Source organism: Trametes versicolor (assembly GCF_000271585.1).
Source record: "Trametes versicolor FP-101664 SS1 unplaced genomic scaffold TRAVEscaffold_6, whole genome shotgun sequence".
NCBI classification, from domain to species: Eukaryota; Fungi; Basidiomycota; class Agaricomycetes; order Polyporales; family Polyporaceae; genus Trametes; species Trametes versicolor.
In genome coordinates this window covers 164,863-187,838 of record NW_007360326.1, presented here as the reverse complement: position 1 = coordinate 187,838, position 22,976 = coordinate 164,863, and the positions used below count along the sequence as shown (strand labels likewise).

Below are 22,976 nucleotides of genomic sequence, written 5' to 3'. Positions count from 1 at the left end.
GATGCAACCGTCTCTTAAGGCATCATGTCGACCGCATCTTTGAACGATTCAAGGCACTCCCGATTCCTTTGACTTCGGAGGCCAGCCTAGCACTCTACCAGCAAAAACAGGCGGATCATCAAACTCGCGTACCGGTACGCCTACTGCAGCGTAGTCTCATCATCACTTGCGTTGCTGAGAATCCCTTGCGCCAGTATGCCAAGGCCATACATGCCTGGCTGGTCGAGCAAGAAGAGAAGAGGAGGGACAATCTCGGGGACGCTATGGAGCAGCGCTTCGACACGTAAGTTCACTTCTGCGCTACAGCGATATGGCCCGCGCTTACAATGATTGTGTACTATAGCATCCTCGTCAACTTGAGAGGCGCCGGCTGGGGCGAGGAGCTTGACTTCTTGGGTGATGAGGGGATCAAGACTATCTCGAAGATGCCCGTTGTTCGGCGGTCGTCCCAGTTGGACGATGAAGGCGAGTACACTTTCCACCTTCATGTGATGTACATGAACGTGCTGACGGACATAACACATCGCAGAATGGCAGAAGGTCCTGGTGGCGCTCGATGGGTTCCTGCAGAATGCAAGAGAGAAACGTGTCAACAAAGACTACCGGACGTCGCTCCGGGCGCGCTTCAGGGCTCTCGAGGACGCGATCACGGGGCACTATGTGACCCTCCCGCGCACCGCGCGCATGGACTGTCGCCCCCAGTACATCGACCTCGCGTTCAGCCGCGAGTGCCGTGCGATCATGGACCTGCCCACGTCTGAAACTGTCACCGCCGACTCCTTCGCGCCCATCGTCCCCGCACTAATACAGAAATGGGACGCGGACCGCCGGAAGGAACTTGCGGCATACCTCGTCCCGCACCTCGGCGATATTGCCGCCGACCTGGACCCGCTCGCGCTCGCAATCGCGTCCTTCACGTTCAGTGCGCACGTCACGTGCTCCGCGTCCATCCACACCATGCGATACCCTGCGATCCTCAAGCACCGCTGTTCCCGAGGCAATGACTGCTTTCGCACCGCCCGAGTCCACACACAAGAGTACTTCGAAGACGATTTGTGTACGCGCACGACGAAGACCTTGGACGGCGGGGTGGAATTCGAGGCTGAGATCCGCGAGCGCAGCTACGACCACCTTGTCACTCGCGTCCCGTTCCACACAGACGGACTGGATGAAGGCCTTCGCGCGCGTGACGTTGTAGGTAGGATGCGGCGGATCGTGGTTGCGGTCGGCCTCGATCCGGCGCGCGCGACGCTTGAGGACCTTGAGCGATGCGATGTGTGGCTGCGGTGTGTGGTGTGCGAGAGGCAGGGCCCCAGCGAGGCAATCCACGCACGGTCCTGGAGCAACGCGGTGAGTGCAGCCAAATGTATGAGTCGAACGCGAGCTCATCACACAACATTTCTTAACCTGCAGTACGAACACGATCGATACCACACCACCAACCCACACTGTCCGGCGAGCACGCGCGGGGTCCCCGAGTGGCGGCGTGCAGACGACGCGGACATGGCGAAAGTACGCACGTTCAAAAAGGCCGAATCCGCGAAGACTCGCTTTGGCGCTCTCTGCCAGTGGTCGTGCGCGCTTTGCGTAGACTTCGACGCGGATACGGACGCGATGGCGACGCACCTCGCGAACACGTGAGTGGTATTGTGCGGGGTTCACGCGCGACCTATGCTGAGACGTTGGATGCCTCACAGGCACGTTATCGCGGATCCCTGCTGGGCACGGAGGGAGGGGATCGTCTACCTTTCCCCATTCGCGGAACCCTCAGAGGCGCACGCAGACTCTATCTGCCTGCGAGGGCGCATCCGTGCGGGGCTAGCTGAAGATTGCCCTACCCAAGGACGCGCGCGGTCGCTAATGGTATACGATGATCCAATTTCTCGACGGCGATGATCGAAACTGCATTCCTCAAAAGCGTGCGGGGCCGCTTATGCCAGGGGAGTGTTTGTAATCATGGCCTGCGACTACCTAGGCGACCACCTCTAGTCCGACATGTACTTTTTGTCAGTCGCCTTTTCCGGCCTCAGGAATGACATTGCAACCACCCCAGCTGGTATCGGCACATACTGCACATCCGAATGACAGAGCGCGGATATGCAGTCAAGCTGCAGTTGTGCCAATGTGGATCGAGTCCATGCACACGAAGGTCGTCAACGGACATGGGATGGAGTCACGATCAGAAGCACCAATGAATGGAGAATTCTATGGCTTAGTAAGTGGTCAACCAGTCTACGCATGTGGATGTCCTTTCTCGACGATGACGTGCCGGCGGCATGCTGCGGCCGCTGCTGACTGAGACTCACGCGCGTAGGCCCTTGGCGTACATATAGAGCCCTTGCTGAGGAGACAATTTCTAAGCTAAGCCCTGCCGCGATGACTGAGCCCATCGTCTTCTACGACCTTCCTGGCAAGGACGACGCCCATAAGGCGGTGTCTTCGAACACTTGGAAGACAAGGTGTGTATCACTTGTGGCACGCCTCTACGGCGAGAGTGCGCCCGGTTAACATCGCTTTCGCACTGCACAGGTTCGCTCTGAACATCAAGGGTATCCCATACAAGACAGTCTGGGTCGAGCACCCCGACATCCCGGCCCTCTCGCGCAAGATCGGGGCTCCCCCAACTGGTCACAACGCCGATGGATCTCCGCAATACACACTCCCCGCGATCTCCGACCCGAACACCAAAACCGTGCTCGCCGACTCGGCCTTGATCGTGCGCTACCTCGACAAGACGTACCCGGATACCGCACGACTCATCCCCGCCGGGACCGACGCGCTGCACGCCGCGTTCGACCACGCGTTCCATTCCGTGCTGGATGGCGACCTCCGGCCGCTCGTAGTTAACGAGTCGGCGAACGCGCTCCTTCCGCGCGGCGCGGCGCACTTCCGCGCTACGCGTGAGGCGTTCTTTGGCGGGCCGCTGCAGGAGATCGCGCCTCCGGGCAGCGAGAAGCGCGCGAAGCACTGGGCCGGGGTGAAGAAGGCGTTCGGCACGTTCGCGCAGTGGTTCCAGGCAGACGGGGCCGACAAGCCCTTCCTCCTTGGTGACTCGATCGGGTACGCGGACGTCACTCTCGCCGCTGTCCTGGTCTTCATGCAAATCGTTCTGGGAGAAGATGGCAAGGAGTGGGCGGATCTCAAGACTTGGGATGAGGGTCGTTGGACGAGATACGTGGATGCGTTCAAGAAGTACGAGGGCGTGGATGTCGGCGAAATGGTTGTACTATAGCTTCGCGCCGCCCAAATTTGGTCTGTTCGGCCCAGTAGCAGAAAGGTATGGGGCAACCATAATTCGTATTCCCCGGATTCCAGTGTGCTGCGCTTGCACAAATATTGGCTTCTACTCTGGCACAAGCTACTGTCAGGGTTACAAGTGGCGGCGGTTGTTTGAAATATGTAGAATCCCTTGAGTCGGATATATAGCATATGCAATGCTCGAGGCGATCTAGACAAGGATGCAGCCAGCTGGTTAGTCCGGCGCTTTCGGCTTTCGGCCCGTATGTGCCACAGGTCTGAAGGCGGAAGATCGGTCGCCAGAGCTCGTCTATTCAGCGGGAACACGGACAGACCACGAGCGCATTGTGCTACACCGACCCTGCGCCGGTGTTCTCATTTTCTGGGCGGAGTGTCTTGAAAGTACGTCCGTCTTCCGTGCTGACACCGTCGCGCCCGCTCTTTTGGCCCTGGGCCGGGCGCAGGCCACGGCATTCATAACGACGCTCCCATGCGAACAAGCGGATGCCTGTGCAACGCTGACCGGTATGGATCAATCTAGTTCTCCGTGAGCAGCTGCATAAAGCCCCGAGTCTTTGATGAGGGCGGTACCTAGATCTCGTCCACGAAACTTCGGCCGAGATGCCCTGCGCGACCCCATACTTTCCCGTGCACGCACCCTTGTCATTTCTCCGTCTATGCGCATGATCCATACTGTGGTACACGACCTCGGGGCCAACACATGCGTACGCGCTCTGCACCGAGATATCAGAGGGGGGAAGGTGCGGTATATGTGTGAGTATGGGCGTACCTTCTGCGCATGTTTTCGACTTCGTATTGCGGGGAGCTGGTAGCGCAACTAATCATCAAGCCGGTGCCTCTCCCGATGTCTCAGCGACAGCATCAAGGTCAGAAATGATACTGACACTGACGAGTGCATCATAACTCCATTCTGGTGGATCAAGTCGGGTTGATAGAGGACGACTTTGCGTGAACTGACGTACCTCTTGTGATAGGGCAAGCTGCCGAAATATCTCGGAAGGGTGCTCCAGCGTCGGTGCGCAGAGCTTAGCCTCAGGGTGTGCAAGAGGCTCCTCACCCGCGGCCGGTACATATATTATAAGTGCCGCAATGGATATCAGATTCCGTTCAACGGAGGTGTGAGCGACGGACCTTATTATTGCAGCACAAATCTGAAGGAATTCTATGCGTGAGCACAGCGACTTTGACTATAGCTATGGCTGTTCTCAGGCTGAGAACGTACCAGTTTACCCGGAGTTTTTCTCCTTCGGATATTCTCCAGAATGTGAAAACGCGACCTATTTATCTCAACATGGCGTACGCGCATGTGTCGGCGGTCATAGAGAAATGACTCATGCACCGGAGTGGTGCTTGAACCAGGACAATCTAGGCGGCAGTGCCGTGACTAAGCTTGGAGGCTCGCGGTAGGCAGCTCAGGAAGAGGTAGGATAAGGGGATTAGCGTGTAGTATTCTGAATCTGAGAAAGTCGTCTGCATAGAGCGAACGAGTAGCCCGAGGAGCAAAAGCGACGACGGCGCTCGAGCGGACGCCAGTCGGCGAGAGAAGCGCGGTCACGTGGTCGTGCTTCTCCCACTCCAGCGGCCTGGGCCCTGTAAACGCCATGTGTGTCCCCCGCTCTGACCGACCTGCCACGACCTGCCTCTTCTCTCTGCGTCAAAACATACGCCTCAAGCAGCCCGTGGATCCTGCTCGCGTTTATTAACGGCTTGGGAGCCTCACGACTCGCCACAGAGAGGCCCTCCTTGCAACATCACGCGCAGATTCAGTTCACACGTGGCAAATATTCAGTCAAATTTCCTAGCAGTCTGCGCCCCATCTGGTGTCTACTACGGCATCGGATTCAAGATCGTCTGCCAGCTGTTGGAGTCTCCCGGTAAAATTGTCGCTGCAATCTGCTGCACCTCCGACAAGGCGACTGCGCTCGCAGATCTGTAACCATGTACATCGAGCGACTTTGACAGCATTCGCGCCCTTCCCTCGCCGTTCGGGCCTATCCTCCACGCCTAAACGTGGGCACGGTGCGTCTGAGCCCTTTCTGCCCCCACGTTTGCACAGCTGACCATAACCCTCTCTCACTCCTCAGTTATCTCCACCACGTCGCGCCAACTGCAGCAGAGCACACACAAGATCGTGCGCACTGACTTCGGCCGAAAGTGATCGTCGTCGCACTATGCCCTGGCTGGGTTAGGACGGGTGAGTCTTCTACGCGAGCGCTGTCCCTGCTGTAGATCGATGACGCCTCGTTCTCCTTCTGCAGATATGGGCGGCGAGATATGAGCGGCGAGAAGGATCTGCTCCAGCCGGAGGAGAGCATCGCCAGCATCATCAAAGTCATCGCCGGTGCCACCTCTGCCGACAGTGGCAAGTTCCTGCGGTACGACGGAGAAGAGATTCAGTGGTAGGCTCTGGCTCTGGCTACCACGTCGATGTCAGTACACGCATGTACGCCTACAAATTCTCAAATACTCGTCCAGACTCCCGGCCGATCACAACCTCGTCGTCGGAGCATGTTGTGATCCAGAAAAGGCGAAAGCGCTGGCCGATTTGAGGTACACTGCAAAGAGCACACTGCACGCTATCCCGTTCGATATCGTCGACATCGACAGCGTTCTCGCGTCTGCGACGGTGCTCAAGGGGATCTTCAAACACACCCGCCTGGACCACCTCATCAACAATGCTGCCGTCGTATGTCTCGCTCCCTGACACTCACGCATGGCGCCTTACTAACTGACTTCTATCTCTTCTTGCTCCCGACGCAACGCGATTGCAGTTCTCGTGCGACGCGATGTTCATGAGCGACCTGGGCACGTTCCTGTACTTCCTGCGCGTGAACACGGTGGGATCTACGCTCGTTGGGCAGTGCGTTGCAGGGAAATACTGACCACTAAACGGGTATTCCACAGCCTGCAATGAGAGGATATGCTCGAATCTAGGGAGCAGTAATTATACATAGAAGCGGGTCTGGTGGATGCAGAGGAGGGGCCGAAGCTTGCTCGTCAGCGCAAGGCTCTCAAGATCTCACCGCACATTTGTGGTCAATCAAACCGTGCACGGCGTTAGCGCTTGTCATCTGACGACCAAGGACGCGCCGCTGCAAGCGCCATTGGGGTAATTGGAGTAAGAAGATGATCATGAGAACTGAACGTTGCACAACTTACGGCCGATATGGACAGATGTAGCGTACGTACTCCCAGAAAAGCGAGAGCTGGCGCAAGGTTTCGCCAACCGCGCGGGGCCTCCATTTGGATTTGAACCCAACGGGTGCGTGGTTCAAGTTTGGGCCCTGCGACGCGCGTCGACAGCCTGTGCACGTCTCTCGCTGCAATCCCCACCCCCCCACGCCGTGCTTAACCTGCCACTGATCACACACCCGTCTTCGCTGCAGATATACGTTCACCGGCTACAAACGCGCCTACGTAGCTCACTGTCGTCAAATCATCGGTTGCTGTCGTAGCCCTCAACAATGTCGTCCGAGACCAAATCTCCTTATCCAGTACGCTCCTTCTCATTCTCCCGCAGCTCAATCATGCATATCTTTTATGGCCTTTCATCCAGCGGCCCCAGGGCACGAATGCTCACCCCAGCCCGCCTGTGTCGTTTACCAGTGGTGTTCTAGACGGCCTCACGATCCGTATCGAAATTAAGGAGATACAGAAAGCCGATATCGGGCGCAAGTATGCATAGCTCTGGCCACCTCCCACGCGCTCCCCCTGATTTCTTCTAGATATGGGCTGAAGGACAAGCGGCCGATCGAACCCCCTCCCGTTGCGGTCTGTAGTTTCGTCGACCTCACCAATTCTCACCCGCAGAGACTCCGTGCTCAGCCCCTGAGTATCGAGACGGCGGTAAGTATTGCCCTAGCTTAGTCAATCAGTATCTGCGTGCTTACGTCTCCCACTGGCAGGCCTTTAGTGCAGTCTGCCACGTAGATCTGTTCACGGTGCCCTCTAATGTTGAGGAATATACCGCCGTTCAGCCCCCGGCTTCGTTCAAGCCTCAAAATCTCTTTTCTCAACTCCCCAGCGACATAATCCCACCCATACTCTGTGCTTCGTCCAGCACAATATCTCCTTCCGCTATGTTGCAGAGGCTTTTGCCGCTCATGCCAAGCTCCAGGGATGCGAAGGAAACTTCTCTGCCATCCTTCAGCTCCTTTCATCCTCCTACAGCCGGCAATTACTCCCAGACACCACCGTCGCTCCACCCTAGCTCAATGGTCCCTGCGCATTCCCAAGGCATCGTGCTCCCGGGTGTGCAGTCCCTGGTGGAGGCCGGGCAGCTGCCAGGCGACGACCAGGGGCACCAGATGCGCTCCCCTGAGCCTGGCCCCGAGGACATTGTTGCATGGTTCGGATCCCATCCCATCCGGGAGAGTGACAAATGCAGCACGATGCTAGCCGGTGCGACATTTGTTCAAGCAGAGATCGTGGACTACCACAGCAAGAAAGAAGCAATGTTTGTCTTTCCAGTGAGTGCAAGCCCCTATGTATTCCCATATCCTTATTGAACACGAAGCTTAGGACCTCGCCGTCAGAGCCGAGGGCACATTCGTCCTGCGCTACCGCACGATGAACCTGGCCTCCCTGGACTCTCCGTCGCTTCCATTCCGCATCCTCGCCGAATGCTTCGGTGGACCGTTCAAAATCTACTCCGCCAAGGGTTTCCCCGGGCTGCCCCCCTCCACCGCGCTCACAAAGGTCAGTTCCCCGCCCCGTGCGCGAACTCGCCCCTCCACCGGTGCTCAGCTACGTCTGAGAAACATGTTAATGAGCTCTCGCTTTCGCTTCCCCACAAGCTCCTCTCGATGTACGGCATCCGTGTCAACGTGCGCGAGAACGAGCGCAAGCGCCGGACGAGGGAGCAGATCGACGCGGGCGTGAAGCTCACAGGCGTGGCGGTACCATTCGATGGCCGCGGAGGCGACGGACTCGGGCTGGCACAAACGTCGGCCGCTGGAGGCTCTACAACTCCCACGCAGATAATGCTCTACCCCCCTACTAGCACCACCTCGGGGCCGTCCTCTGTCGCTGCGACCGAACGACACGATAGGGCGCGGCCACACGGATTATCTGATTCGTGCGGGTTCTCCAGCGCCATGTATGACGGGATGGAAGTTGACGAGTGGGACGACTGCTAGTGCTCACTGTCCGATGCGGTGCTGCATCAGCAAAAAGTCATTTCTTGGGGCGAAGATTAGCGCCATTCTGCGAGAGGCGCCCGCGTATACCGGTATCATCTACCCCACAGATGTGGTCTCTCTCTCGGGACACGTACCCCCGAGTCGTGGCGATGTGTATGTCACTCCTGTGCTATGCGGTTCATGTCCTGTTCCCTTGTACGCACTTTCCGCCCATGATTACGCCCTGCGTTGGTCGTTTGTGCCTGTTGTGTCCTCTGATAACGCCCCGGTTGCGTGTGGCACCTGTACATGTAGTTTCATCCGGATCTTACAAACTCGTTCTTCGTGTGCTGGGCCACTGCCATATATATAGTTGTCATGTTTTCCGGTGCCCACATTGCCCATGGTGGCCAGTACGAACGTGCGCTCAGCTGTGATTATTACAATATGGGTGTCACTGACCTCGTGCTGCGGCAATAAACCTCCAGTATCCGGAACACCGTCTGCGGTATGCTGCCAGTATTTAAATTTCTCTTACGTAGAAACGGCGTCGCAATACATCTCTGCTCTGTATCTACGAGCCGCTGGTCAAGCACGAGGTGTATGTGCTGATTGGCTTCTCCTCACATGTGCACCCGCGCCGCGGGGTCAAGGAGACGATTGGGAGTCATGTCTCCGGTAAATCCACCGGGGACTTGAAGGCGAAATGAACGCCTTCGGATGAACAAATGGACGATTGTAAATGGTTCATATTCTCGTACATTCGACATCATCAGAACCAGCCCTCCACTTGGTGCGAAACTACCCCGAACCGTACCATCCTGCAAGTCGTGCTGATACTTCCCCTCGCTCCGCTCGCTTCCTACCATTTTGGTGGCTTTTGGTATGGGAAGCGTCCGGGGTTAGGTGATGATGCGCCGGTACTGTATCGCGCCGCTGTGTCCGTTTACGCCGTTCGCACCCTCCGTTCGGGGGTGTTCTCCCTCCCCTCGCCCTGCTTGGCGGCACTCGGAACAGACGTCCCTGTTCTCTTCCATGATCAGGTGCTGTTCCTCCTGTTGACTGCGTCATATGGTGAGTAAACATTCGACTGCATCAACGGCAGGGCACTCACACTGCGGAGATGCACACGCCCTCGCAGTTGTGGTCGTTGATGGGGTGGCGGTTGCTCATGCGGCAGTTAGGACGGGCACACTCTACCTGTCGACACCGTGTTCAGCATAGACTAGCGTAAGCCGCCCTTGCCATACTCACGCGGTGTCGTCCAGTGTGCTGACGGTAGCCGCACTGCCAATCGGTATAGGTGATAACATAAAAACACATGATGGTAATGGTGGTGTGGGGCTAGGGAGCGACGACGCGGGGCAGGTATGATCCCGGCTTGTACGGACGCCCACACCACCTTACTTATACCCAAAGCAAAGCGAGTGACACACCCACGAAAAGGTACCTGGAGTGCGGGCTGCTCATCCGGGTCTAGAGGACCGATCTGCGCATTCCCGGATATAATCGTGCCCCCCGATCCTATTGCCTTTCCTGTGAGTTCAGCACGATGCACCCCGGGCTCCGTCGCAGTTCAAGACTGGCCTGGACGCGAAAGCACCCTCGACGTCAGAGCGAATCAGTCTTACGAGCATCGCAACACTGACTTACTAGACAAAATGGGGGCACCCAGTACTCAGGCATGGTATCGTGTCAGTACCGCCTCACGCGCGAGGACCATCTTGTTGAGGTGAACCGATTTCCATGCCAGACATCAAACTCCGCCTACTCGACACGAATGTCGCAGAAAATGAACGATTGTCGACATTAGCACAGTACGTGCAGCATGGAAGGGCCCGTGGAATCCCATCGCTTCGCCAGAGGGCTCCTCGCTGATGATCGTGGTATTAAGCCTCTTCTTCCATTTGAAGAGCGTCGAAGTTTGACGGGATATATCTGCACGGACCCAGCCAAGAAAGGAATACGAGTACCATGACGGCACTCTTACGGTAGTGGAACTCCACGGATCCGCGATAGTTCCACAACCGCCTGGTACTGCTCCAGCCTGTCGATAAACTCGGCGGGAGGGGGCTTCGGTATTGATGGATGCTTATGCCCGAGAAGTACTTGGCGCGGTGCATATGGCGCGGCCCTGGCCACGGCGGATGGTTCAGTGTACGGAAGGTTGCCGGCGTGTCAGAGTGCGTGAACAATCCTGCATGCGGATGCTGACAACGGCCCGACCAGCCCCGGTCTCGGCAGTGCGGATCCCGCGGGAGGCCTGTACGAGCACTCCTGTTGGCGAATAGGTGGATGGGGGGACGGAGAGGAATGTCTAAGCCTGGGGTGATTGTCGTCAACCCAGTTGTCTCTCCTGCTAGTTACCAACTCGAATATTATGTCCTTGTAGCGTCTAGTTAACGATAAGTCTGGTTGCGGCCCAAGCGAGTGTTTCTAGGGCTGACATCTTCGAAGTAGCATGATCGCGGGACAGGAACGAGGATAGCTCGACAAGAATGCGATATCAGCAGTGCAAGCTACGGAGACACAGTCGCCTGCCTTCGCGTCGTAGGCGGTTTGTCTCCCGGTTTCTCTTGATTCGCAGCGAAACACTGAAAACAATGATCAGACTCGATCAGACGTGCGCTCTCGTTCGCGTGCAGAGCATGAGGCGTACCGGCGTCGAGACAGCTAGTATCCAGCTCTCAAGCACGCTGCAAAACATGTTCGCGGAATTCCCGTAATGTTTCCGCATCGAGCGTGTTCGTGGTGATACGGATCGAGCCCCCAGGGGCACCTGGCGTCGGAATGTCGACAAACTGTCCCGGACCCGGAGGGCGCAATCTGAACGGTAGTTCATCTGCAGTGGTTCCCGAGGGCCCCGCAGTGGGGGGCGGCGCGTCTTCTGTATCATCGCTGTCCACAGAGTCCCCAAGCTCATATATGGTGAGAGCTAGGGATTTCTCTGCCTCTGTGATGGAGGGCGGCTTCCCGGTCGAGCCCGGTTTGCAGATAGTTTTGTGTCTCTGCTTCCAGTCCTTCGAAAGATGAGTACACGACAGGGCGCGTATTTTCGACCAACTCGCCTTCGTCTGGCACTCTTTGCTACAATAGTGCGGCTTCAAGTCAGGAGGGCACCTTCCGGCGCATGACCGCAGCGCCCGTCGCTCCTCCCCGCGTATGCCACAACCCTCCGCCGCACACACATACGCAGCCGGGTCCGCCGCGGCCTTCCTCCGCCTCAGCCTTTCTTCCACGTAAATCTCCTCTGATCTCCGGTCGAGCGCGCGCCATAGTGGGCGGAAACGCCTGCTGCCGTCCATCCGCGAGAGGTCGACCCCGAGCGACGCTCCGATGTCGCGCATCATGAACCCAGCTCTGAGCACGACGGGCGAGACGAGGCCGAGCTTGACGCTCTCGTTGGCGTGGTGGAGCGCGAGGGCGAAATTCGCAAATGGCGGCGCGCTGACGCCAAGCGCCATTGTCTCTTTCCGGTGGAAGCGTCGCTCATCCGCTTGAATCGCGACGCGCTCTTCGGGGCTTGCGAGCACCTTCTCGAAATACGCGAGCGCGGCGCAGCAGTGCGCCTGCGCCTTGAGGCTGCGCGGGATAGCGTCACCCACGTAGGGCATCTCCGTGCACTCGGGATCGAAGAACGAGTCGAGCAAGAGAAGCGCGCCTTCAAAGCTCTTCTTGCGCATCCCGCATCCACTTAAGTATCTAGAACGCGCGCGTAGGCGAATAAGATTAGTGCTCAGCGCGTCAGTAGCAAATTGGCGCGGTACACCTACCTGAGCGCGAGGTCCAATATAGCGTCTGGGTCTCCCGTGGTCGCGCGTGCGAAAACGCGCTCCGATAGGTTGCCATTCGTGAAATCTGCTGAAGCTTCCTCCAGCGACCGTTTGACGTACTGCTCGCCCGACTCGTGGTAGTCGATGAGACACCCGGATTTGACGTTCACGTACTGCTCCATGTTTTCGAACCACGGCATGTTCTCGTCAATCTCGGTGATGTTGACATGGGTGTTTCCAAACAGAGTCGGAATGTTCATGATGGGCTCCGGATCCGATGGGTATGTATAGCAGATCAGAAGAAGAGAGAAAGGCCAACTTTCGAGCTGCGGCCTTGCAGCAGGGAGGACCAGTGGCACTGGCACCGGTCGCGGGCTTGCCGGGGCTTACCGGAACGGTACAGTCGGCCCGGGATCCCGCGCAAAGTCCCATAAGCCCTCGGCGGGTAGGTACTTAGTACGAAGAAGGCCATCACTGACTCTCAGTTCCCCTCAACCAGTGAGTCGCTGTGTCTCGCAGGCCTTGCATACTTTAACTCCATGTCATCGCTGGGAGGTGTATATTGCTCCAGCAAGGCATCTTCCAGGTTACCTGCACGACTTTGACTGATGTTCCGTTATCCACTCTTTCATCTAAGTAATGGGGAGGAAGGGAAGCGGCCGCGCAGAACAAGAACTGAGCAGACTTTTCGATGACCAATAAATCCCGATCCCCAAGTGATAGCTACAGTAACCGAAAAACAGAGTGAGTGGGTCCATCCGGGGCCGCCGCGCAAAACGCGGAACGCAGCCGTGCTGTCCAAGGCTGCGAGAGTAGTAAGCAGCGTGAAGCGATTCTACTTCTGCAGTCGGGCATAGCCGTCCGTCAACACATTCGCTAGCTCTCGCCAGAGTCTCGCCGATGCGCCCACGCGAGTGTGCATATTCTGGAGTGCCGTTCGCTTCTCCTGTGACCGGGTACCCCAAACCAGCGGTGCCGTAGTACAATCTTCAGCAGTAGTAGTGCTAGATGCGAGGAAAGCACTCACAGGGGTAGGATATATCTTGACAGCCTGGAAGGCAGACTGGTACGCGTTCAACTCGTTCTCGAGCTGCGTGCGTAGAGTTTTCAAGGGCGTGATGTGAGCGATATACACGCGCACAACGGATGTAGTACAGACACGTACATGCTTCGCTGCATCGGCGAACGCTCTGAACTTGTTGGTCTGCTTCTCCAAACTCGCGATGATATCCTGGATAGACTTCACCAAGGCGCCATCGATGTACGTCGGTGCCGTAGGCTGGGGAGCATTCTGTGCGTCTGTGAGTGATGCAGAGCCTCCTTCTGGGACCTCATGGGGAGCTTGGGGGGCTGGGGATTGTCCGTCCCACTCTCAGCAAATACAACCAGAGCGACCAAACACGGGCTCACTTCTAGATTGCACATTAGAGCTCAGCGACTGGTCCTTTGCGTAGCTCTGCGACCGAGCATTTAAACTCCCTTTGCTCTGATCTATCTGCTGTAGTGCCGCCAACGCATTGCTCATGCGGCCCCACGCTCTCCTGTTGACATGGACATTGTTAGCGCTCACCACATTTGTGCTAGATTTGATTTGACATGTCATAGGCCGTCGTGGACGTACTGCCGCAGGTTGGTAGGCTTCACCTGGTCTTGAGTCCTGGGGAAGTCTGTTGTTAGCTCATAAACGCTTGCAAGATCGGTGTAGGCTCACTTTGACGTCGCAGAATTTGTAGCAGCGGGCGGAGTTCCCTGACCTCCGGAAGCTGGAGCCCCGGTTAGTTCACGAAGACACGACTCCAGACGACGCTTGAGGTCGGTGCAAGCAGCACTCATGTCTGTCGGGACCTTTGCTAGGTCCTATCATGGGCACACATAGCTTTGAGTGACGCGCCGGCAACGAAGGAAGTAATACACGAGCGGACCTTGATTAACGCAGCAAGCTCTTCGATCATGTCGTCCGTATCCTCCTCACCGATCTCGCCCTGCAATGAGAGGTATACTATGTGGCCATGAGATCAGCATTAACCAAGAGGCACAGCGGCGACTCAGCTAACGTACCATTGATGTTGGAGGCTACACCGGTAGCGGCACTATCAGAGGAGTGTATGATGTTATTGTATTGCTGTAGTACGGGATGAATATGAGAATACACCTGAAGAGGATTCATGAACCACGAACCTCTGAAAATATGTGCCATTCGGACGACAGCCGTGGTGGTTTCAGTTGATCTGGAATGCGGAGGATCTGCCGATGCGTCTCATCGAAAGCTTTGTGCGTATTGCGCACATCAGAAGCTAGACCATAGATCGTAGTGGCGCAATCTACAATCGGTACGCTGGCAGTCTTCAGGGACATGGTAAGAGGTATGGAGTCGAAGTGGAGGTTACTGTGATGGGTGATGGGTACTCCGGCTAACGCAGATGTTACCTTCTTATACCGAAAATACACAGGACTCGAGGTACACAGGGTACCCACACGTTTGACCTCGCAGCTGGCGTCCTGTGGCCACGAGCAGAGGACGCACTTCTCGACGTAGGAATTCGATGCATCCAAACCTGCTATCGAAACCGTTTATAGGACAAAACACTTTGTACCTACCAGTGCAGCTTTATTAGCACACCCTTACGGGTATATAGACGGTCGAAGGAGGCTCAAGCGAGGTGGAGGGGCGGAGCACATGGCATGGCCGTGCGTTTTAGGCAGTAGAGGATCGGGTGGACGGACCAGCACGGCATGCCGCACCGCCGACGGGCATGAAGTGGACGACGCGGTAGAAGCACAGTCACGTTGTGTATAGGTTCAGGCCTTGAGATATGAATGAGTAACGTCGGCGGCATCCACCAGGCGAGCTGTATCGATTAAGTTCGGAAGGTGGACATACCGGCCTCACTTCAAATGCGTGGTGGAGGAGCTGAGCCTGTGGTGGTTCGCCGGTAATGACTCAGGCTCCACTTGATGGCTATATCTTCGGTGTCCAGACACTCTGGTTTCAATATACGGCCATGTCGTGGCAAAGGGGACTGCGATGGACATGACACGGAAAGCGTCAGCACTCTGTGGGCAGAAGGCTCGTGGTGGCAAGAAACCCAAAATAGGCGCCTCGTCCGACACGTCGACAAGATCGCCCTGGCACGGGCGTCTACCCAACGTTGAATGCTTTAGCTGATCCACAATCAACTCTGTAAATCTGAGCGGTGAGCAGCTGTACTTACTGTAATGCCAAGTTCTTGCATGAGAATTCCTGACCTCATATATGTACGTCTTCACAGAGGGGCGGCTTGACCGTTGGTCAAATACTATCTGATGCCGCGTGTCCTGAAGCTGAAGCTTTGAACTTGAAGCTCGGATCCTGAAGCTTGACATGGCTCCTTGGGCTTCTTGTCCACCACGCCGGTGCTCGATGTGTGGCCGACATCGGGGTGGACCATGACTCCGAGGCGCGATGACGAACACACGCGTTTTCTGTCCACAATGATCGAAGTATGTCACTGTCGACCGTCCACCCCGCCCGTATTCTGGGAGAGATTAACTTCCGGTAGCTCCGATGGATGGTATATCATCGGTATGATGCATTGATGCAGAGCTTCACTCCTCTCTCAAGCGTCGCCGTAGTTCCTACTAAGCCCACAGGCCCTTCGTGACCATGTCGTTCACTCAAACCGAAGTCGCTCATCCCCTCCTTTCCGAAGGCGTTATCCGTCTTCAGAATGAGATGCACGACCACGTCAATACGCACCCCGAGATCCAGGAGAAGTTCACGAAGGGCTTGCAAGAAGCGAGCGAGAAGGTCGTGCATGACGTTCGAGGGCTCAGCAAATCCATTCGCGAGATCCAAGGTGCATTTTGTGGTATCAGCAAAGCACTCCACAAGTTCGACGACGAGACCGATCTTGGTGAGAGTGACGGCCCTTCGCCTCTTAGGCAACGATGGGATGGACTACATGAGGTCAGCTATCTGTCTATTCCGCGTGCCCTTGACCTTTCCTGATCTTCAACCCATAAAACCAGGAATTCGACATCCTCCTCGAAAATAGTCGCAAGAACGCTGCTGATGCGATAACCGTCCTAGATAGTCAGTTGCATACCTTCCGCAACCTGTAAACACTCACGTAATCTCCACCGACCACGTCCAGCTTACAACAACGTACTCTTCCCGGGAGGTGGCCCGCTGGACCCGACTCAATACGATTCCATCAAGGTAGAAATTCAGGGGCTCATCGAGGTAAGCCCTCGGCTCAGCCAGCTCGGTTGCTTCAGACCTCTAACAAGCAGCTCAACCAAGGACGTCGGCAATGACGGCGACAAAGCGGCGGTCATAGAGAAGGGGTTCACGGCATTGGCCCGCAAGATACGCCAATTCGAGGACACCGTCGAGGATACTGTAATGACGCGAGGTGAAGCTGTCGCCGTGTTGCTGCAGAATACGCGCGAGGAACTCGCCTCTCTCCGTGTCAAGCTCGCAGCGTACGAATTTTTGCCATATCTCGTCAGGCTCCGCGCTGACTGCCTTTCCCTCCAGGGTTAAGTCGGAGGTGAGAGGCGACAAGCACGTGCGAGACGCCCATACTGAATATCCCGACCAAGATGACGGACATAGGCCTGGCATGTGTCGCCTGCCTGTCGGCCGGTGCCATTTCCGCTGCGTTCCTGTTCTGCGCGCTCTCCCCCACGGCAATCCAGGCCCTAGTCGTAAGTATAGGCACCCACTTGCCTGTCTGGTATGCGCGTCTCATGCTTGGAACCCCAGACCTCCGTCCTTGGTGCTGTTATCGCCGCGAAGGAGTTTAGGAACAAGTATAAGGAATGCAATGGTCGGTGACCACGATAATTTAAACGACACACGCTCACATCTTTCGTCCAATCTAGAACTCAAGTCGAGCATTGAAGAATGCAAGCTGCGTATCGCCGAGGAGTGGCAGAAGGACGAGCTCCTCAAACAGTACCACGACGAGCTTGCGAAGTCGAAATCCGACATCGAAGATCTCTGCTTGAAGATCGACAGCATCGCGGGCATCTGGTACTACGTGCGTGATCCTTGATATCCAGCCAAGCCTCTCTCGTGCTGACGCGCCACCCGTTTTCCGCCAGCTCAAATCCGACTTTATTCTCCTGCACTCGCAGCTGTCCAAGGCAGCGGGCCCTGAAAAACCGATGACAAGGGTGCGGGATTTGTGCGTTGTAATCTGCATGGTGATCGCTTATTCGTGCACAACTAGTTCTTCGGGGCGAAGATCGGGAGGTCCCGCGAACTCTATGTGAAGCTGCAGTATCTCCTGGAAGAATACGTTAGAGGCGTCTCGGTGGCTGATGAAGCCGTGGCTTAGTCCAAGCAGGAGTAGACCTCTTGTCGCAGCGCTGGTCCATGGAGGGCCTTCGCTGTAGAACGATCTTCGCCTTACGATAAACATGTTGAAGGAACACGACTAACTAGCAGCCATCTCATACGTATATGCACATGTATTCTCGATGTACCATAGGACCATATACGCCATCGCAACGCATTGAAGACTATGGATCAGTCATTGCTGGATCTTAATTTGGCTCGCTCGCCGCCTTTGATCTGGTGTGTTTACGCATTATCTATAGAATGCCTTGCATTCTGGGCAGGCTTGCAAGTAATGCAGGCGCCGCCTACCGCAATGATTTTATGCAACCTGTCTTTCGAAACGACACGTCCAATACGTTTAGCATTACAACGGCACATGCCAGATAATACGATAGAAAAAGGCGGCCATGCTCGAGCCTCCGGGCCGACTATACTGAGTTTCCTCCACCAGGCATCTCTTCGAAGAACGCTTCGAACGCTTCGCGCGACTGGCCTATCACACCGAACGCGTCTTGGAGCGTGTGTCCCAAATAGTCGAGTTCCTGGATGACCGCCTTCATGGTGAGCGCGTAAGCGAAGAACAGCAGATGCCGGGAGCCCTTGATCTCGCGGTTTCGGACGACATCCAGATTTCGGATCGCGTCCACCTAGAAGAGACATCCCCAGCATCAGACACAACCAAGGGCGAAAGAGAGACAACGTACGAGACGCTGGCGGGAGGCCTCCGCGGGAGGGAGATACGGCGGCAGCGGCGACTTGAGCCGGAACGCCGCGGCGAGGACCGAGAAGTACAGGATGACGTTGCCGACCATCTCGCGGCGGTCCCGGTTGACCGGCACGATGAAATCATGTCTGACGGTCTACGAATGAGTTGTGTCAGCTTCACACCCTGAATTCTCGGTAATTGCTGTATATTCACCGTATGCCTAGAGTATACCGTTCAGCATATAGCGAGATGGAGTGGGGAGCGGGGACCAACTGACCATTCCTCACGCGAAGTGACACAGCGCATACTGTGCATCCTATCCAGGATCGTTTGCAGACTCGTCAAAATCGAGCGATACAGTGCCACTGGGAAGGGGCCCTTCAGACGGGGCTCGTGCTGCGTCTGGGACAGCAGGCCTTGCAGCTCGATCAGCTTGATTTGGAGGTGTAATTCCCTACAAAAACTATCAGTTCCAGACCAACGGGCTACCGGTCGGTGAGCTAGGAACTCACATCGCCATGAAGTGCTGGATGGACTGGGAGAGCGCCGGGTTGACAGCGAGCAGGTGCGTCTCCTCTGTCGGCGAATTCTCGTCCTCCATCGCGTGCATCTGGAGATCGTTGTCGGAGAACGAGTTGAAGGCGACCAAGCGTGTATACAGCCACCCCATGTTCAGGCAAAATCTGATGGCAGCAGGAGATCAGCGTCCTCGCACTGTATGAAGATGGCAACCGACGTACTCTCCGAGCGCCCTGCTGAGCTCGCGCCGCGCTTCTGCCGGCCACCAATACCTCGACACAACCGCAGCCCACACGACGCCGACTGTGACTGCCACAGCGCGGTGGTAAGCGATGTCGAAGACTGAGATGTCTCTTTGGCGAATATTGTAACTGAGCAGAGGGATCACAACTCGCTCAGTAGATGCTCTAAACTCGTTGCAAAAAAAACTCACCAGTAGAGACACGTCAGGTTGTAGGTCAGAAGCACGAAGCGCGAAGACGTCGCGAACTGAGGCTTGGCGCAGATGTAGTAGAAGCAAGGAATCGAGTAGAAGAATCCGAAGATCGACAGAACGTAGGGGTTTTCGGGGAACAATGACCATACTACGAAGGCTGTCGCTGCGCCGAACCTAGATTTTGCCATAGTTAGTCCTGCAGACCAAAAGAAGGCAGCGTTGATCTCACAATGTTCCCAGTACACGATGGACGCCCATGTAGTTCGTCTGCGAGTTAAAATGTGAGTATATGCGCCTCTGTGCCCCATTATATTTCACTTACAGCACCGATCGTGGGCGAGATGACCACAAAGAACTGAATATACAGCGTCAGCACTGAGCTTTTCTCCTGGTGACACAGAGTGCATACCGAGATCAACGCCCACTCTCCCCTATACTCCACAAACACGGGCCTGGTCCTCTCAAAGAACGCAGGGGCAGCCAAAATGGCAGTCGCCATGCCCGCTTTGATGGCATATTTCGAGTCCTGCTGCTTCAAGCGCGCGCCGATGGCCCAAATCGTCTGCTTCACCCGCCCCATGAACGAGAGGTTCGCCCGCGCGGGCGTCTGGATTGTGTTGGGGGCGTGCGGCGTGACCTTGGGGAACGACACCGCCCTGTGCGGCTGGTGCGGGACGAAGAATGCAGCTGTGCGCAGACGGTTCGGTGAGTGACTGACGTAAGTCAACGTGCAGGAGACCTACATAGGCGTTTGCGCATGCTGCTCTGCTGCTTCTCCCGGGCTCGGCGCCTCAGTGTGCTGCGCGCTCCTGAGCCGAACGGAAGAACAGCTTTGAAGTGCGCCCACAGGCCGCTGCGGGCGGCGTTGGCACGCTCAATGTTGCATATCCGGCCCATAGCGTCGACGAGCGATATGAGCTCGCGGGAGAACTCCTGCAAGGTGAAGATGTAACTGCCCATACCTTCGTCAGCGCAATCACATCTCAGCGACGATAGTAGATACGCACAAGTAGACCAAGAAGATGTTCTCGCTCTCATCTCCTGATAGCGCCTGGTTCTCCGAAGTAAGAGAGGCGACGGAAGCACGCGAGTCGACGCCGGATACGTTGCCACTCCGATACAAACGGAGCACCGCGTGGTTCGATGTGCTCTCGAACGTGAAGAGCGCGCGTTCCACGTTCTCCGAGAGCTCGTGGAAGTCAGCGGGCTCCATGGTCGTCCGATCGGTGTTCTCTCGCGGGTGTACGAATGCCTCGCGAAGTTTCTTCAGCGTCGTGGTACAGGTCGACTAGAGTTTGCGTGTCCTCATAAGCAAGTTGCGAGAGGGCCGAACTGTTCAAAGTGCTCACCGAAAGCGCCTTGAGCGGAGGCCCTAAATCGTCCATCAACTCTCCGAATACCGTCGCAGCCGCCTGCAGCAACATAGACTCTTCGTCCGGCGCAGAGGGTTCAGCACCATTCGGATCCGTGACCTTGCCCTTCCCATTCCCGTTGCTCGCCAACACATCCTCCGGGTGAAATCGCGCGTTCTTCAGCACGATTTTACCCTCCCGATACCCCTTGATGATCTCCTGTTGCAGACTAATTCCGCTCCTCAGCCCGTTCAGGTGCTGCCCGAGCCTGTTCAGACTATCGATTGCGTCCTGGTACGCCTGACCGGAGCTGCCGCGCAGCTGCGCGCGGTTCCCGACGCGCCCCGGGCCGCCGAAGAAGCGCTCGGAGTGCGCCTCATCGAGACTCTTCTTGAGGCTGGTGAACGATGCCTGATGGGCCGCGACCGCGCGTTGGAGCTTATCTGTGCTGAAGCCATGGGGCTCCTCGAGCAGGAACGTCTGCGTGAGCATGCCGAGCAGAGTGGAGAAGGAGTTGAGCGTCTGCGTCATGTTGTTCTGCAGGTTCGCAGTCGCGCGTTGCGGCCAGATGAGTAGGCAGACGACGTTGGATATGAGCGCGCCGACGATGACGATGAATGCGACCTGCATGAGGGTTTGCAGGCCCCCTTCTTTGACGACACTGGGGGTGTGGGACGTTAGAAGCTGTGCACTGGCGATAAACCTTCTCCACTTACACAGTAAAGAGAATGATGGCCGTCATGCTGCAGGCTGTGCGCGTATAAGTTACTATATGCTACGTGTTTGCGCAAGTGGGAGCGCGTACCAGTATTGAATGGGGGCTTTGCCATCCAAACCTTCATCCACGCCGCGGCGGACATTCCGACGCCGATCATGAGCAGAACCAGGATGTCGGCGAGCCACTCATAACCCGACTGCAGCTCGAAAAACCAGTAGACGGACATGCTCGTCAGAGAGACGAAAGTCGAAAAGAGAAGCCCCATGGTGCAGAACACGTCCGCTTCGAACATCCCGCCGATAGTTTTAGCCGGGTTGAAATATACAGCACTAAATGCAAGGACGTTAGCACCACACAAAATCACTGTCGACGGATTCCTTACATGGTAGCAACCATATGTCCGGAGGGTGAGGGCACGCGATCGCCAGGGTCGTCCCCGGTGATATCTGCGATGAACCCGGAGAGATATGGAGAGAAGGTGAACAACGACCCGACGAAGTACGCGATGCAGCACTTCAGGATGTTGCGGTATAAAGGCGGCAGAGTGGGTATTGTCGGTATCTTCTGCAAAGAGTACCATTTGCGACTCGATGATGAGTGGAGCTGAGATGCATCGTGTGAACTTCGGTCAGGGTCAGAGTTTTCCGAGGAGTCGTCGGTATAGGAAGGGGAATATCGGGGTGCGCCATTCCGAAGGGTGCCTGTGGTATCTCCCAGAGGTTCCGTGTTCGGAGGAGAGTCGGTCAAAAACGGATGACGGTCGCCCAAGGGGGACGGGGTGCCCTCGAAGTACGACTGCATACCCTCGCTAACAGCGCGTGGGGTGTTGTTCTTGGTGGAGCGAGCCGTCCCAGGCCCCCTAGTAGGAGGTGCGCGCAGTCGGGCCTCATCCTCCATGAGCTGGCCGAAGACCGTCCATTCACGGTCCTGACTCGGACGCTCATACTGTGATCGCCTAGTGAAGCTGGATGCGATTTCCTGTACACGAGAGATCGTGTCGCCTCTCCTAGCGTTTGGCGTTGACGACGAGAAACTGCGCTGGAAGCTTGGCCTCGACTGGTCCGCTCTGATATGAGAGGAGGATGAGTGAGCGCTCATGAAGGAGCGCAGACCACCATCTTGAATATTTATCTGTTCCGGTGAACCAACGAGGTCTCGGGGGCCTTCGGAGAGATAGCGCTGGGGAGAGGAGGGTGTTGGAATCGGTATGGACGATGAAGGTGGCTGCTGAGGTGATCCCGTGGCCATGTAAGCTTATCACCCAGGATGTAGTACCGTGAATACGGCGCGGGATAGCGGATACAGTCGTATAGACAGGCACCGGTAGTCGTGCGAGATTACGATCGGAGATTGAGCGGTGGCAGTATCAGGACGAGGACGTCCGACTTGTTGTTGGTGGCAAAATTACGAGCGTACTCAAAACGCGAAAGCTTGCAGAGTGTGAGTAGAGACAGGAAGAAAGAGGGGCGTCACCAGATATGCGCGCAGTAGGCGGAATGAGCTGCACGAGACGCAAGTGGCGTGGAAGAGAGCCGGTCAACCCAAGAACCTCAGGCTGCTCGATTCGTCGTCGTGCACCGCGTGACAACCGCTAGGCGAGTGGCTGTGCTCAGTGACTTCCAGGATCTGCCGTGACAAAGTCACCAGCGCTTGACTTGTTGTGGTTCCGGCAACTCATCCGAGTCGCGCTCCTTGTTCAGCAACTCCGGCCACGATTTCACTCACACACACAGACGCAATGCTCGTATAGGTTATCTCTGTCAATAAC

At 56.4% G+C, this 22,976-nt stretch overlaps 7 protein-coding genes across 7 annotated transcripts; 3 read left to right on the top strand and 4 right to left on the bottom strand.

Moving 5' to 3' along the window:
- Positions 1-2,373: 2,373 nt before the first annotated feature.
- Positions 2,374-3,307, top strand: TRAVEDRAFT_148196 (uncharacterized protein; the record flags this gene model as incomplete). The annotated part of the gene is made up of 2 exons (XM_008040333.1): positions 2,374-2,459; positions 2,530-3,307. The coding sequence occupies 2 exons, from the start codon at positions 2,377-2,379 to the stop codon at positions 3,230-3,232; spliced, it is 786 nt and encodes a 261-aa protein (XP_008038524.1). The 3' UTR covers positions 3,233-3,307.
- A 3,540-nt stretch (positions 3,308-6,847) lies between these two features.
- On the top strand, positions 6,848-8,396 carry TRAVEDRAFT_123686 (uncharacterized protein; the record flags this gene model as incomplete). Its single annotated transcript, XM_008040332.1, has 6 exons — positions 6,848-6,933; positions 6,984-7,104; positions 7,164-7,211; positions 7,386-7,727; positions 7,780-7,956; positions 8,055-8,396. Coding segments are annotated over 6 exons (1,116 nt in total), but the record flags the coding sequence as incomplete, so codon positions are not given.
- Positions 8,397-9,280: 884 nt separating this feature from the next.
- Positions 9,281-9,701, bottom strand: TRAVEDRAFT_47320 (uncharacterized protein; the record flags this gene model as incomplete). The annotated part of the gene is made up of 3 exons (XM_008040100.1): positions 9,281-9,440; positions 9,493-9,578; positions 9,633-9,701. 3 exons carry the CDS (start codon positions 9,699-9,701, stop codon positions 9,281-9,283), a joined length of 315 nt encoding a protein of 104 aa, XP_008038291.1.
- A 987-nt stretch (positions 9,702-10,688) lies between these two features.
- TRAVEDRAFT_148195 (uncharacterized protein) lies at positions 10,689-12,393 on the bottom strand. The gene is made up of 4 exons (XM_008040331.1): positions 12,152-12,393; positions 11,447-12,080; positions 11,038-11,398; positions 10,689-10,972 (listed from the first exon to the last, which is right to left on the bottom strand). Exons 1-3 carry the CDS (start codon positions 12,349-12,351, stop codon positions 11,066-11,068), a joined length of 1,167 nt encoding a protein of 388 aa, XP_008038522.1. The 5' UTR covers positions 12,352-12,393; the 3' UTR covers positions 10,689-10,972; positions 11,038-11,065.
- Positions 12,394-12,986: 593 nt separating this feature from the next.
- Positions 12,987-14,506, bottom strand: TRAVEDRAFT_47318 (uncharacterized protein; the record flags this gene model as incomplete). The annotated part of the gene is made up of 8 exons (XM_008040099.1): positions 12,987-13,241; positions 13,317-13,501; positions 13,562-13,692; positions 13,773-13,808; positions 13,863-14,008; positions 14,074-14,150; positions 14,210-14,273; positions 14,330-14,506. 8 exons carry the CDS (start codon positions 14,504-14,506, stop codon positions 12,987-12,989), a joined length of 1,071 nt encoding a protein of 356 aa, XP_008038290.1.
- Positions 14,507-15,794: 1,288 nt separating this feature from the next.
- TRAVEDRAFT_20250 (uncharacterized protein) lies at positions 15,795-17,475 on the top strand (the record flags this gene model as incomplete). The annotated part of the gene is made up of 10 exons (XM_008039885.1): positions 15,795-16,097; positions 16,160-16,223; positions 16,285-16,373; positions 16,434-16,615; positions 16,671-16,683; positions 16,736-16,840; positions 16,899-16,962; positions 17,018-17,175; positions 17,240-17,311; positions 17,368-17,475. The coding sequence occupies 10 exons, from the start codon at positions 15,795-15,797 to the stop codon at positions 17,473-17,475; spliced, it is 1,158 nt and encodes a 385-aa protein (XP_008038076.1).
- A 430-nt stretch (positions 17,476-17,905) lies between these two features.
- On the bottom strand, positions 17,906-22,105 carry TRAVEDRAFT_47316 (uncharacterized protein; the record flags this gene model as incomplete). Its single annotated transcript, XM_008040098.1, has 16 exons — positions 17,906-18,124; positions 18,182-18,337; positions 18,397-18,403; positions 18,461-18,637; positions 18,696-18,866; positions 18,924-19,073; positions 19,136-19,312; positions 19,368-19,405; positions 19,461-19,493; positions 19,548-19,825; positions 19,882-20,090; positions 20,146-20,426; positions 20,488-21,151; positions 21,207-21,240; positions 21,296-21,537; positions 21,591-22,105. 16 exons carry the CDS (start codon positions 22,103-22,105, stop codon positions 17,906-17,908), a joined length of 3,351 nt encoding a protein of 1,116 aa, XP_008038289.1.
- Positions 22,106-22,976: the final 871 nt, after the last annotated feature.

Bases quoted from the DNA above. Each gene is read 5' to 3' on its own strand.
- TRAVEDRAFT_148195 (XM_008040331.1), bottom strand. From the start codon at position 12,351: ATGCCGTGGTTCGAAAACATGGAGCAGTACGTGAACGTCAAATCCGGG. The intron at 12,081-12,151 runs GTAGGTGTACCG...CGCGCGTTCTAG, and splicing joins ATATTGGACCTCGCGCTCAG to ATACTTAAGTGGATGCGGGA. The intron at 11,399-11,446 runs GCGAGTTGGTCG...CATCTTTCGAAG, and splicing joins GCAAAGAGTGCCAGACGAAG to GACTGGAAGCAGAGACACAA.